Here is a 15,336-nt window from a genome sequence, read left to right on the forward strand (position 1 = left end):
TTTTTGGCCATGACTCTGGGTCAAATCGATTCTGACCACATCAGCCGTCCTTCTCTTAAGAGCAAAAACACAAACTTTTTTTTAAACCTATCCTGCGGGATAATGTACTTCTCCACCCTTGGTCGGTTCGTATAACCTAAATTAGTATATATTGCAGAACAGAAATTAAAAAAATGAAATCCCAATGACTACTTGTACCAACTTTCAGAGCAATGAGGAGGCAGAACGAGAGTGTGTTGCTCTGTTGTGGACGTCCTGAGTAAAACATAAAGAAAAACAAGGATCAATGGTGAAGAAGTTTCTACACATGTGGTGACATCGTTCAGGCCTATAAATAATCAGTTTGAAAAACAGGTTTTCAGTGGAATACTCCCAACTATATGATTCTAACCTTTGTTAGCAGCACAGTGTTTAAAGCGATTAACACATCGGAGTGGCTTATTTGAGTTTGATTAATATTCAAGCTGCACCATTAAGTCCCATGTAGTCAGTTACTGTAAATAGAAAAAAAGTACATTAATTCCTGAAGCGAACATTTACAAGTATCTTGTGGAAAAGACAAATTATGCATAGATGGATGCATCACTGAAAGTCTGGCTTCTCTGGGAAGGTGCACCCGACCCGTCTGATGATGACGTTGGCCGCGTAGTGTCCCGCGCGGATGCACTCCTCCAATGGGTGCTCTAGCACCAACGCAGAGAGAAACCCTGGGTAGAAAGAGCAAAAGAGGTCAACGTGTAACCACCCATAACCCTCTAAAATAGTTTGAGTAGCAGTTAGCATTCATGTTAGCCTTATATGAAGGGTTTCTGGAAATGGAGACTTTTTTTATTTCATTCTCAACATGAACCCGAATGCAGACGCTTTTTCTGCAGGGCTCTGATAAGCTCATACGGGGGGAAAACAGCAGGCCAAATGTCACACTCATATAATCTAGAGGCTATACTTTGTTAGCTAGTTGGCCAGTATCAAAGGTTAATTGGAAATGTACATCGAAATCAAGCTGTGTAGGAGATGATTTTCAAGGCCTACCTCCCACAAAGGCGTCTCCGGCTCCATTAGTGTCCACGATGTCATTCTGGTCGATGTCAAGCACGGGAAACATGGTCACCCTCTCTCCTGTGGTTGAGACACAGTGCAGCTGTTAATTAAGCCACAGTTTGAGCTTACCATTATTATGACTTCTTTGATTGAAACTTGATGTTATAAAACATTGTCAGTCATTTGCCAGATCGTTGAGTTACAATCAAAATGAAAGAAAAAAAAAAAAGAGCTCTCAGAAGTTTAAATTGTTTTTTTTAGTGTGTGGCATTTTTGACGATCAACGAATTTTCCGAGTTGAGTTCTTTTTTTTGGTAAATTAGAAAGAACAAAGTCGTTACAATAAGGCCATGTCCTGCAGTGATTTGACCAAACGGTCCAAAAGCAACAGATGATCAATGCAAACAGTCTTAACGCTGTGCTGCGATGAATGAAAAACAATGCAACAACAGTTCCTTTGAGTTCTGTCAGTTAAAAAAAGGAAACCATTAAATGAGGGTCCCTGCATTATTTTCAGTGAATTATATTGCTTCAATTATCAGTAGCATATGCACTTCAAAGGGACTTCCAGTTTAAAGGATGGGGGGGTGGGGGAGAAAAAAGAAACAAAAATCTACCAGATGACAAAGTCTGGAGGTGTAGAGTGACATTAAATCAGCAACTCATGTCAGAACAATCTAAACCGCACACACGATCTTCAAACGATCTGAGGGCTCTGGTGCCGACGTGAACCATCAAAAAGGTGAAGGAGACAAAAGACTGACATGCGGATAAAAGGAACACGAGGAGGCTGACAGACCTCTTATTGAGAGAAAAAGGTTGGAGTTAAAGGAGAACATGAGATAAAAAAAAAAAAGAAAAGAAAAAACAACAACTACAAAAAAGTTGTTTAATGAGGCTCCCTGCTAATCTAACAACGTCTCAGGGAAAAAGCTGGACAGAAGATATGACACCCCCACCTTATTAATCAATTAATTCATTTCTGTCCTTGTCCTTCAGAGGGGAAAAGACACACAACCTGCAGCGGAGCATATGTTCCACACATGATGTCAAGGAAATGACTGTAATACACCAGCTATAAGGGGAAAAACTCCCATCAAATTGTGGTTAAAAAAAGGACATCTTACAAAGCAGAATGTGACTGTGTTAAAGGTTGGGCGCCGAGGATGTTACAGATCAAGAGATGGATTGTGTTTTCATAATGACACATTCTCTCTTGAAAAGAAAGCAGGTGATTGTAGCTCTGATAATAAATTACAAAAAGACGAGAATCCTTTTAGGATCTGCTAATTAGCGGCAAAACGACTTTACTTAATTAATGCCACAGACGAAGCTTGGAGAGTCCTCCTCCCTCTTGAAAAGATTAACCGCAGTGGAAAATGTGCGAACAATAAATTACAGTTTTGTCAGTTGTGCCACGATGAGGAAACTCAAGTTGTCAGATGTGGTGTGTTTAAAATGTGATACACTTTTTGCGGCTATAAAACCGGATGCATTAAAACTAGACGCCGCTGCTACTTGTTCAGAACAGGTTGTGCAGTTCATTAGACCCCAAAAATAAAATCTAAATGCCTGTGTAAATATGTTTGCGGCAGTTAAAACAAATGGGTTCTGTCTGCAGTGTGTGTGTCTTACGGGAGGAGTCAGGTCTTATTAGAAAGAAGGAGAGAAATAAGGTTGCCTCACACATAAAGTGTAGCTCACAATACAACCAAAACTAATTACATTGTCATAGGCCTCTGCTGTTCTTTATGCTAAGTGCCAATATAACATTAGCATGCTAACACTCTCAATTTGAATGGTTAACAAGGGCAACATTGTATTGTATTTGCTAAACATCAACAGGATTTTAGCATGGCCATTGTGAGTTAGTTAGCATGCCAAGGCTAGCACCTTAAGTGTGACTGTGTCTCCTAGCAATAGCATCACAGAGCTACTAGCATGGCTGTAAACTTAACGTGTTGCGTTACTATTTACTGCTTTACTGCACAGTTTTAAACCCACAATCGAACACTAGCACCAAACGGCTTCAGCATTTGGAGGAACAGACTAACGGGTACATTTTTGCTCATGCCTTGTTATTTCTGTTGTTTTTTTAATATGACAATCCACTTCAGTTAAAATAATATGTAGACGTAAACATGTCTATCTTGATTTCAGCCCCCAAAGAAACATAATCTAACATTTTGGCCTAAGTTCACTGTAAGCAGCATGAAGTTATTGATGGTACAACACAGAACTTTCTGAGCACTGTTTGCACAGCACCATAGACACCCAGTATTTGTCTTCCATCTATCATCATGTCCAAAGTTTGTGCTTTGCTGTTAGGGGAAAGTTCACATAACCTCACTGATGCAAATTATTAAATTTGACTGACATGTTGACTCAAGTTACAGTCCAACTTTTCCCCACCCGTCTGTAACTGAGATCCAACTGGCAGGAATGGTAACCAAAAAGAAAAATGAAAAAGAAAGGACAAACTCCTGCCAACACTCTCTGACTTTGTTGTTTCTGGCGCGTAGATGCTCTGAAAACATCACTTTGCTGAACTCATTTCACATAGCGCTGTAATGAGATCGGCAACATTATTTTCAATCAATAAAAAAAAAAAAAATCTACTGCACTTTTTTTCCTTTTCATTTTCAAAACTGAAATATCTTTGTTCTCAGAGTTTGGTTTGACAAAAACAGCATATTGCAGTTGAATGTGTGGGTGAGTGGTATGGCTGTGCGTTGACAGGTTATACCTGCAGCAGAGAGGGGAAAAAAAACTGCATTAAAAAACTCAAAGGATTTCAAATACCTCCTTCGAGTAAGCTATAATTGTGTGCTTTTGTTAATTCGCTCTTTATAATTCTCTCATTACAACTCTCTCATTACAACTCTTGAATGGTGGTGATTAAACTTAAGAAGTTCTTTCAACAGGCGTCTCTTTGAAATGAGTATCAATTAAGTCCTTTATTATTGGCTATTCTTTTTAACAATGCCAATTCACAGCACAACACTGACTGAGAAAACGCACTTCTGTTAAAAAAAAAAAGTGACTGTACATGCAAATAAGACGACCTCGGCTTTATTGGAAAATGAGCATATGGAGCGTCGTTTGTGATTCTGAAATTATTACACGCTGCACTTGGTTGTGTTCCAGGAAACACTATTGTTGCTGCAACAGAAAGCAGGTAGATCAAACAGTTGGCAGGTTCTTAAAATTAACTTTGATCCTGTCACAGTGAATATTCTACACAAGTTCAACAATTAATATGTCATTTTAAGCGCTAAGCTGCTAAGAGACTGGGAGTTGCACACGACTGTTTAGCTAAAAAGGCACCAGTGAAATGTTGAGTTGAAGTACAAAACATCTTTATGTGAGAAACTTCCCCGAGAATACTTCTTCTGGAACGCTTCCTGTTTGCGTTGCAGCCAAACTCGGATCCACGGAGGGAGAGGGAGAGGGAAAAAAATAAAAATAAAACAACGTTACCGCTTTCTTGGCAAATGCGACAGGTTAGGAGCGAGCTGACATTCAATCTGTTTGTTCACAATCAAGTTAAGAACAAAAAAAAAAAAGAAGAAAGAATACATATGCCTATAATTACTGTAACCACAGGCAAAAGATCATCGCCAACCAATATCCTTTTCAGACGAGACTTGAAAGAAAACACTTGAATGTGAGATGCCAAGGGGAGAGAGGGAGAGAGAGAGAGAGAGAGAGAAGGGTCTTTCTCATAGCCCAGAATGTTAATTGATTTAGTCTCTCATGAAGTATTCAACATAAACATTCAGCTTTTTAAAACAGACTGTTAACATGACTCCAAGTAGATTTGTAAATCACCCTGCAGCGTTTTTATCTACTGTCAATTTGTGCAGAATGACAAATCAAACTTTTTGCCTCGCTGTATTCCCTCCTCACTCTGCCTCATGTGATTAACATGTATGGATCTGGGTTTTTTTTTTTCTAAGTCGAAATCTGCCTGCTTAGCCCCCTCGAGAGCTCTAAAACTCACAGAGGAGCCGAGTCAGGCTTTATCAAGTCCTTATCAGCGATTAGAGCGGCGACCCCCCCGGCTGAACGATGGTTTATTAGATCTCCTCACCGTTAAGGTTCAGGGCACAATGATCTTAATTACTGCTGTAATGGGAGTATAAGCAAAAGCCCGGCGTAGTTCAGCAGTGTCAGTGGCAGCTAAATAAAAGGGCCATTTCCCCCTCCCTGCTCCCAGCTCTTTTAGAAAGGCATGTTTGAAGCGCTGGTGTGATGAAAGGCAGGGAGAGAAAAAAAAGAAGAAAAAAAAAAAGAACAATAACAAATTGACATCTCTTTTTGTAGAATTATACCACAGGGGGAAGGCATTTTCCAATCCTTAATCACTATAAAATGGTTTAACATGACATGCAGAGGCTGGCAAATGATCAAATCCTGACAGGAGGACAAATTGCAAACAAAATGAGAGATCAAGTTTATTAGAGCGCCGCCTCTGGGAAATGAAAATCTTTAATTCTCTTTTTACATTGACATTTATTTGGCTGCCATGAATAGCGGTGTTCTCACACGCACGCACAAACACACACACACACACACTCACACCGATCCTGCTCTACAGACTACTGTAACTGCTCCAATGCAATGATAGCACAGTCAATGACATTTATCATGTTTGCCTTTGTAGATGACATCTGAAACACATTGTCTTTCATCCCGCCTGCATTCATCATGTATTTTATATAAAGTTCACAGCGGCGCGCGGCTCTGTCTCCACACAGGAGCAATGAGAGGAGCAGGCAGGAATTATCCATCACCTCCAGCACAATGGATGGATTCTTGTTCTTTTTAACCGTCAGGGTTTCTGCTTAAAGATTCTTTTCAAATACTCATGAAAGGAAATTTATTTCCAGGAATTCCACTTTGAAAAAGAAAATGGACGGTGCGCGTTGCCCTGAGGAGTGGAACAAAGCTCTCTGCACTACATTGTTTTTTTTTTTTTTTTTAAATAATGTGCATTATTTGCGTAGATTTGGCATATTGTAACAATATAGTGTATTTCAAAGACATCCATATCATTAGGCTTTATAAGCCTCATAAGCAATAATAGACTTGTTTGTGTTCCCTGATGTCTGCATGTCCAATGGTCTCTATCCTTTTGGCTCAGGGACTGTTCTCCAACAACTATTTGCTAACTGTGTCCCAAATTTTGCATAAATTAAAGGTTGTCCAATACTGATAGCATCATTGGAGATGCCTCTGAAAATGGCTAAAATGTGGTATTGGCATCAGAACGTTTGCCAGTCTGTGCACTAAAAAAAAGTAAAATAAATAAGATTAAAACTGACTGACTCAACTAACTGAGCTGCGTACGTTTAGCCATGTTTGACACAAAGAATTCCCACAAATTAAACAACAACTTGTAGAGGGTGCAATGCTTCAATTTCGAGGGGTAGGATTGCCATAACAGGGTTAGTTCTAGGCCCCTCACAGTCAATATATTTGAACCTTTTATCACACAGATTGACACTCATTGTGAGTACATGGATATTTGAATGTCCAGGAGAGAATGATACATGGTTTTGGAACATCGCTGGCTTTAGGTGTGAAGTTGGGTATGAGCTTTTAATTGGTTGCCTACTGTGTCTGTAAGGTGGAATATTTCTGGGCTGTAAAAGAAACAAAACAAAACAAAAAAAGCCAAATACGATGCTAAATAATCAGTGTAGAACTGCACAGGGGCATTATGTGGGTTAATCACTACAAGCAGCTTCCCTTTCGCATAACACTTATTTTACCCTTTGTAAATAAAAACAAATATCGATCATAACCACTTTAACTTTTATAACACCGAGACAGATTTTCTCCATGCAACATTTGCAGCGCAGTTTACAGACGATATCCCAACACAAAATACAAAGAAGCCTCAATGAGTTATTGATACTCTAATAATACCATCAGTGACACACTGTACACAGCGTCACTTAAATACTCTTGCAGGCAGTATCAAATTGAGGACACTGGATATAATGTGAAGTCAGTGTCCTGCAGTGCTAACAGTCCCTGCCGTAGCTGTGCCTCTCTGCGGTCCCCAGTGATGAGTGATATGTTGGAGTCTTTACCTGAGGCCATCTCTCCTCTCACACGACTAGTCTGAACTGCAAGGGCAACGAGGAGAGACACCCTGTGGCTCTGACAAAGGCACAGGCTCCCAGCAGTAATCTGAAACTATGGTCTCTCCCAGCACCGCTTAAACCTGCAACCCCTGCTCAGATATGATGACACCGCCTTTTTAATGTCCGGCTCACAAATATAACCTGAATCAAAGGAGATAGGATTGATTTGAGGACTAAAAGTTGTCAACCCCCGTCTCTCCACAAGGTCACTCTGCCAGAATTTGTAGGAATAAAAAAAGAAAGAAAAAAAGAGCAGGATGTAAGAGATGAAGCATTAAAAATTGCTGAGGACTGGCTTGGAGACTGTCCAAGACAAAGTTAGAAGTACTTCACAAATCAATGCCTGCTCTCTGCATCCCCCACACTTCTTTTATGCTCTGAAATGACAGAACGTAGTGCAAGCGTTCTTTTTTTTTTTTTTTTTTTTAAACATCTGGCGTCAATATTGCAGGTTAACTTCAAAGAAATTACTGATAGCATTCGGCTCTTTTCACTTAGTGACCCACCATCTATTTAAGGCTGCAGTTTTTTTTTTTTTTTTTGAGATATGAGGTTTAAGCGGAGGGTAAAAGATGTCCAAAAGGGGCCAAAGTTGGGATAGCTTTGAGTGGTACTTAAGAGGAAATATGTGAGGATAAAAGACAGAAAAAGGAAAACAAAAAAAACAAAAAAAAAAAAGGCCTACCAACTGTTGCAACAGTGTCGTCCTTGCCCTGGGTGAAGACCACCACTCGCTGCCTCTTAGTATTGTCCTTGGGGAGGTTTTGGGTCCTCTTTGCAATCTCTGCAATGTCCTCTGTCTGTAAACACAGGGGGAGTGGTTAGGCGAGTATGTAAAAAGTTGAATGAACGCATCATGAGGAGCAATTTCTGACGAGTTAATCAAACATCACAAGTGCGACTGAGATGGGGTCAGATTTCTTTCAACCCTGCCAGACGGATCAAGTGATAATGAAACCAGATGGGGCTATGAAACGGCTCAGAAAAAAAAAAAAAAAGATCAATAGGAGCGCTCGATGATGTTTCCACGCGGCTACAGGAGAGCTGTAAAATATTAGGATGTCATATTCCCTAAGTGAGATGAAAATAAGCGTGTGAAGATATGCTGTTGTCAGATAAAGCTACTTCTTGGTGCGTGTACTGTATCATTCTCTTCCTGAAACAGGCCATCTCTCCTCAGCATCTGCACAGAATGGATATTCTCGCCTGGAGACGACAGAACTCTCCGGAGTGCTTGCCTTTGATCATGAGAGGGATAAAAAAACCCACACCTGTCAGTGCTACTTTATTATTAACTCATCATGATGTACTATGAGCAGGTGGAATGTCTTTATCGCCGCCTCGCAGTGGGGTGGACTCTGCTTTTCTGTAATACGGCACACTGAGGAGTTAGCATTAAGGGTCGCACACGCCTCTAGCATCTATATCAAAGCTAACACTTCAGCACCTTTAGGGTGAGCAAATACTGTGGTTATGGGAGTAATCAGAGAGATAGGCTCCGATACCACCAAGCCACACTGGCTCATTCAAACCAATGAGCTTTTACACCTCTAAATGCTTCCCAAATGTCCTTTAATCAGCCCTGAGAGGTCCAGAGAGACCCTGGGCTGAGGAAAAATGGGTGTAACACTCTAAGTAAGTGCTAATGGCGAGGTTAATACAGAGGCTGTTAGCAGGCGATGGCAGGAAAAAAAAAAAAAAAGGCAATTTGTCACTGTGACTGGATGTAACCACAAGCACTCCTCCAGACACTGAATGCGAAAACCACACAAGGCTTCGCCACATTGTCACCCTCCGGTTTTATGTTCACCAACATAAAAAAAAGGCGCTCTACTCGGGTTTAGGAGCTAAAAGGCTCTAAGGGCCAGAGGTGGCAGGGTTAGCATCATGGCTGTTGAGCAGGGCAGGCTACAGTCGCATAAACACACGTGATCAAACACTTCTATGGTTTGCATTGCACAAACACTCACCTGACAAGATCTTATAGCTACGGAATGCAGCATGATAACAGAAGTGCAGAACATGAATTGACAAATGATACGGCCAATTTAGTTTACTACTGGGAAAAAAAATGGCAATATTTACGATTGTGCGGCAATTGATCAGACATAAATCAACAAACCGTGAAATATAAAGGCTTTACGAGGGTGCTAAATTGTGTTTATGTGCTGAAGTCGGAGAGAAAGTGATCGTCTCCACTGCAGGCTGTTTGAGAAACAAAGCCAGGGAACGATTCAATTAGAGCTGCGATGCAGAGAGTTCTCTGAGCATTTAAAAAAAAAAAAAAAAAAAACACATCACAATCAGGCGACTGTGTTCAGATCGGTTGATTGCTGTTTTGGAGAGAACGAGGTTTTTATTTTGTGCTCGCATTGAAGAAGGGATGCTGATGTTTTTGTTCGTCAACGATAATGTGATGATAGTAATGTTTTCGGAATACATTGAAAATGCAACATGAAGCATCTTTGGGTCAATTATTGACAGTGTAGCAAACTTGTGTGGCTAACTGACTAGCTCACTTGAAATGATCTTATGTTCAATGTTCAATGGAGTCTGTCAGCATTAAAAAATAAGAGTTAAAGCTGAGCTGTTCAGGAGTTTTTAGCAGGTTATGAAACAGACTGGCATTAACTTGGTTGCATCTTGATGAGCTACAAAATCAAGCGAGAACATCAACGACAAGATTGACAGTTTCCAAAAGTTTTCTTTAATGCCTGAAACTGCTGCCTCGGGGTCGGTGTCCTACGAGGTGATTGAAACTGGATGCTTCCTTTACATTTGTCCAAAATAAAGATTCACAGTGAGTGATCCATTTCTTTGTTAAAAGAAAGCATGTTGAGTTTATTTGGGGGGGGGGGAAACACACACACACACACAGATGTACATTGACACAAATCGTCCGTACAGGAGCTTTAAACTGCAAACTTAACAAACTGAATATCGAGCTTTCATGCACATACAATTTTAAAAGATGAGTAATGAATCTTGAAGCACATATTCTGTGATGTATTTGAAAGCGGCTCAGGACTGTTATATATAATGTAGCACTGTTGGACTTCCAATCTGCCACATAACGGACACTCTGTACCCGTACCGCACAAGTAACACACACTATTTACTTGTGTTATACTGCGGTGTCTGTATTTAAAAAAAAAAAAAAATTCATCTTTAATGTGCTTTTTTTTTTTTTTTGGCATGTTTATGTCTAGTGTTGTTTGGATGATTATCACAAACAAATGTTCACTGTATCAATACACAGACAAAAAATATCTTAACCTGTCTTGTAGAGAATATTGACTTAATACATCAAATCAGAATCATCAAATTTTACACGTGTGAATAAATATATCTGGTGCATGTAGTGAACGCTTTAGTTGATGCAAAGCAAATGTTGTGGTGACATGTGCACAACGTTTGGAAATGTTCTGCACTCAGTCAAGTTTGTTCTGCATGCATGAACGACAACTTTTCTTCAGTATTACTGATGTAACTTAAGAACTATTATTTCCTGCTTTATATATGTTTTAAGAGGAGACTGTATACTTTATATGTCTTTGTACATTAAATAATAGTCCATACAGCAGAAATGTACTGTATAAGGGCATGAAAATTGACATCAGAAAGTGGCGAGGCTTGTGTCAGAAGAAAAAAAACAACCTGTGAACGACAAAGAAATGCAGGAAGTACAGCACACAGCGCTAATGTTATCTGAGAAATCACATTCATCCGATGCAATTTTGCAGAGTGTTCTGGCAAATCAGGTTGACACGGAAAATGTCAAAGAATTGTAACTACTAGAAGAGTCCACACTTTGCCCTTTGTGTTTTTTTTCTTCTTCATGTCAGCCCCCACCCACCCTTCAACACACCCCCGCCCCCGCCCCCCCCCCCACCCCCACAACCTCCCTCTTTCCTTCATCCCTTCTCCTCTCTTAAACCTGTCACTGCCGTCAGGATTGCATTTCTATTCCAGTCACGTTGATCACACCGTTAGTGATTCTGGATGACAATTATTCACACGGCGCAGAGCCACACATTCAAGGCAGCTCTACCTTTTTTGAAAGAGAGTCGGCACTTAAAATACCTGAGCCCATTTGCAAACACTCCCAGACACACACACACACACACACACACACAGCCTATTTGTGTTTTTAAAAATATGTTTGAGGAATATGCAAAGTACAAGGAAATTTTAGACCAAGGGATGCTTCATTTTACACTGAAGAGGATTTAAAAAAAAACATAGTGTACGTTCTATGGGGTAGAAAGCACTGTAATTTGATTTACATAATCTAAAACCACAGGTGGATATCATTAAAAAGACTGTGTCTTTTCAGTGTGCTGTAATGCAAAAGCAGTGGAGGGGAAAGAAATACAGTATCATCCCCGAGTGCAATGAAGATAATGAGGAGGCTTTTTAACCAGGCAACCTGATGAGCCCCGAGCCTGCAGAGAAAGGTTTGAAACCATGCCCAAGTTCTCAGCTTCCCAAGAGGCTTTTCAAAATTCAATAAATAACATCTGTAGGCGATGTTGGGTGCAGACCTAGCAGAGTGCGTCATAACAGAGAGCTGGCTGAACAAAGAAACCATGACGACTGCCAGGTTTCCATAGCAACTGCTGCAAGGCCTGGAGAGTATAATAGCACATCAATCACTGTCCAAAAAGAACTTCATTATCAGCAAAAATAAACCTTTATGGATCTGTTTAGTGTGCAATTGCCGGTCAACTCACCTCAAAGCCCAGCACTTTGGCAAATGTGGCCGCCTCCTGGAAGAGAAAAAAAAACACACACACACACACACAAATGAGCAGTTAATTAAAGAGTCACAAACAGAGCAGAGTGTCACGCACCAGACGTGAAGTAAAGACATCTCGCTTTTCCTCCTCCTCACATGTGCGGCTGTGTCACGTGACAAGAGGGTAACCTGAGTTAGTGTTCCTCTGCCAGCTCCTGATTTAATAGGCATGCAGCCCACCCATTTAATCTATTGCCCCACTTCATCTAGTCTTACCACAGCAGCATGAGATAACACCACGTCAGCCTCCAGCCATGAAACTACCACTGAAACCATGAATATCTGCTGGTATGTGGGAATCCCCGGCACTGCAGGCATTCAACACCCACTTTATGTTTCTTTAGTCTCTGAACAGGTGCACTTTTAAAGCCTACACCAGTGTTTATGCAGGTTTTTCCTACTAAACTAAAGGTCATGTAAACTTTACATTGATTTTTTTTTTCTTCAAATTGATACTGTAGTTTCATATTTTTTAGTTTTAAGAGGCACATTACAAGGATGTTCTACTAGTGTCCAATCTACCGAACATCCGCTTTTTTAAGGAACACTTAATGATGTTCAGAGGCTTCATACTACTTTGCAAAACATGTAAATGACGCAAATAATGTATTCATCAAGAGTGCCATAGTGTTTTGTAGACCTTGTTTTAGCTTTTCACAAACTTCAACATCGTAAAATAAATACAAAGGTGGATGTGTTTGGTGCGACTGTTGACGGTCCTGTTGAACTTTCCTTAATACATTTGTGGTAGTTTAGTTCGACGTATCTTGCTAAACCAACATTTTTTAAGATTCATTTCCTAAAAAATTGAAGTTACTCCTGCAAATCTCCAAAACTCCACCAAGAGCGCGGTCATATCCAAAATTTTCAGACACACAATGAACAACAAGTCTGCGAAAAGACGTACAATTCTACTTCATTTCCATTTTCTTTCAAGTTCTTTTATCATGGCGTGGTCAAGATGTGCACACTTTTTATTTCAGTCTTCAACTCTTCTTCAACTCCAGTAACTTTAGTTTAGGAGTTACCAGATCAAAAAAGTTTAGGTCTCAACTGTATCAGAACAAATGGACTGCATTTTTGAATTGCCTGATATGTTTGAAGTGATTGATTAATGGAAATTTATGGTAGAAAGAAAACAAACTAAACCAAAGGCTATCCAGCAATTCTCTACCAGGTTCAGATGCTGCAAATTGATTTCTGTGTAGAAATGAAAATAAATCAATGAATAGGATGCTTGAAATAGCAAGGAATAAAACCAAAATCTGAAAACGCAGCAGCATGATGCAATATGTTGAGTAATGTCCAATATGTGATGGGAATTTAATAGGCTGAAGGATGCTACGCCACCGGTTTGATCCTCTAACTGGTGACAGAAGCTGTTGCTCGTCAGCTCAGAACGATGCCACAAATCATGACGGACAACCTTGTGCACTAAATTCACTTTTGACCCCAGACGGGGCAATAAGTTGATGCTATGATTCTAAATAATCCAATTACGTGCAGAAAGGGGGTTGGTGTTTGTGTGACCTTGGGGAGAGGTTGACAACCTGGTCCTCAAACAGAAGGGGAGAAGATGACATGGAACAATAAGGTTACAGGTCCCTGGAGGAAAGCCTCATGGCTCTCTGCCTTGAATCAACATCACGGCGCCAGCAATATGTCAATTCATCACCCACAACACCCACTCCTTACACACAGGAGGTGGAGAGGCTAGTCAATTAGCCCGCGCAGCCAAGAAGCAGTTTTATAACGAGTAAAGGTGAGTCGTCTTTTTTTTTTTTTTTTCTTTCCTCTCCCCTCTTTGCTGTTTCAATCTATCGAGGTCTCTGGTCTCACATTTGTTTTCATTTATTTACAACCACATATTGACTTTTCTCCTCAGAAATGTTCCATCACCGACCAGCATGAGGCATCTCACAGGAGACGCGAGCAGCTTGGAAAACGTCTTGTCAAAACAGTGATATTTCATCTCAAAGCGTTTCAGAGAGACACATGAATAAAAGGCTGGAATAACAATGGTGCTGCTGAGCGGCACATGCCTCTTTTTCACTCTCCGTCTCTCTCTAGTTAGCAGCTTTAATATTTGTGAGAAAAGCCTTTGGAGAGAGTGTGGGCGTCAGAAGAAAAGATAATTGAAGCAATGTCTATGAGCCACATGTGTACGGTGTAATCCCTTTCAGGAATTTATTAATTTCTATGAGCTGTTATGAATGCCAACATCAAAAATATTTGGTAGCATAAGCTCAGCTAAACCTAATATATTGGTTTGATAAATACTGCATGCTGGTAAATACGCAATTACCGGGACTACACAGGCAAGCCAATAAAACTGAAATGATAGGCAATAAAAGTCTCAATTCCATAAGAGGCTTACAGCATTAATATTCAGGAATTTTATGTTCAAGGCTGTGTATGTTTCACATTTGACGTGTGCTGTTTTGGTATGTTGCAGAAGACGCTTTTTTCCCCCCCAAATAACGGGCCCGCGTGCTTCCACAGCTGTCGCAACAATGACAAGTGCTTCGAGTGACATCTGGGCAAAATCCTCTCGCGCTCAAAAAAGCATCTCGTTTGTTCAGAGATTGCAGTGATTGCATGCTCGCCTTTGATGATCCGCTCCGACAGAGGACTGTTGCAGATCTTTTTTTGGGGGGGGGGGGGGGGGCCTGTAAGATTTCCTCCTCCTCCTCCTCGGGCAAACAAGGTAAAAGATAACAAGGCAGGCTGAGTTCATGAGCCCTCTGCAGCCATAGTTAGTATAAAGCTATCAGAATGTGTGAGATGTTGCTGCTGTCAGAGGCTTAAACAGTCAAAGGGATATTTTTAGAGAGCTTAAGCTAATAATCCATAGCCCAGTCAGGGGGGCGGGTGTCTACAATATCTTGCCAAGCAAAATGAAAGTGGAAATACAGACTTCATGCAAAGGGCACTTTTCAAAGCCTCACACTTTGTTTTGCCTGACATTGTATGTGATGAGTGCATAGCAGGCCTTGTGTAGTAACAGTGCGTGCAGCCAAAGGTTGTGGGTATTCTCTGTGATGTTTTGACATGCTGCAGAGACTTTGTTTTCATTCTTTCAATGAAGCTCAAATGCTAAGTTGCATTCAGTCTTTGTCTAATACCTTCTCATAACGCCGAGTAAAAAAAATCTTTATCTCATAGATTATCTTTAGAGCGACCTGCAGTATGGGCACTTCTGATTCCTGGACTGATATTAAAGTAGTGAAATCATTAGTACAAACCATGATCATTGAACAAAAAGTCCAATAATAAAGAGACCTAAAGTCAAAAGACTGTACAAGGCGAGAAACCAACTATAACCCCGACTGAGTCTTGCGA

The 15,336-nt window shown here is 40.5% G+C and overlaps 1 protein-coding gene across 1 annotated transcript in view; it reads right to left on the reverse strand.

The window, feature by feature from the left end:
* LOC132955128 (adenosine kinase-like) overlaps positions 1-15,336 on the reverse strand; it is a 114,118-nt gene continuing 98,782 nt past the window's right edge. Inside the window, exons 8-11 of the mRNA XM_061027817.1 lie at positions 11,930-11,965; positions 7,882-7,996; positions 1,033-1,119; positions 1-707 (exon numbers count right to left, since the gene is read on the reverse strand). Of these exons, the coding sequence (XP_060883800.1) occupies positions 583-707; positions 1,033-1,119; positions 7,882-7,996; positions 11,930-11,965 (363 nt within the window). The 3' untranslated portion in view covers positions 1-582. The remainder of the gene's footprint in view (positions 708-1,032; positions 1,120-7,881; positions 7,997-11,929; positions 11,966-15,336) is intronic.

This window comes from Labrus mixtus, chromosome 21 (assembly GCF_963584025.1).
Source record: "Labrus mixtus chromosome 21, fLabMix1.1, whole genome shotgun sequence".
NCBI lineage: Eukaryota > Metazoa > Chordata > Actinopteri > Labriformes > Labridae > Labrus > Labrus mixtus.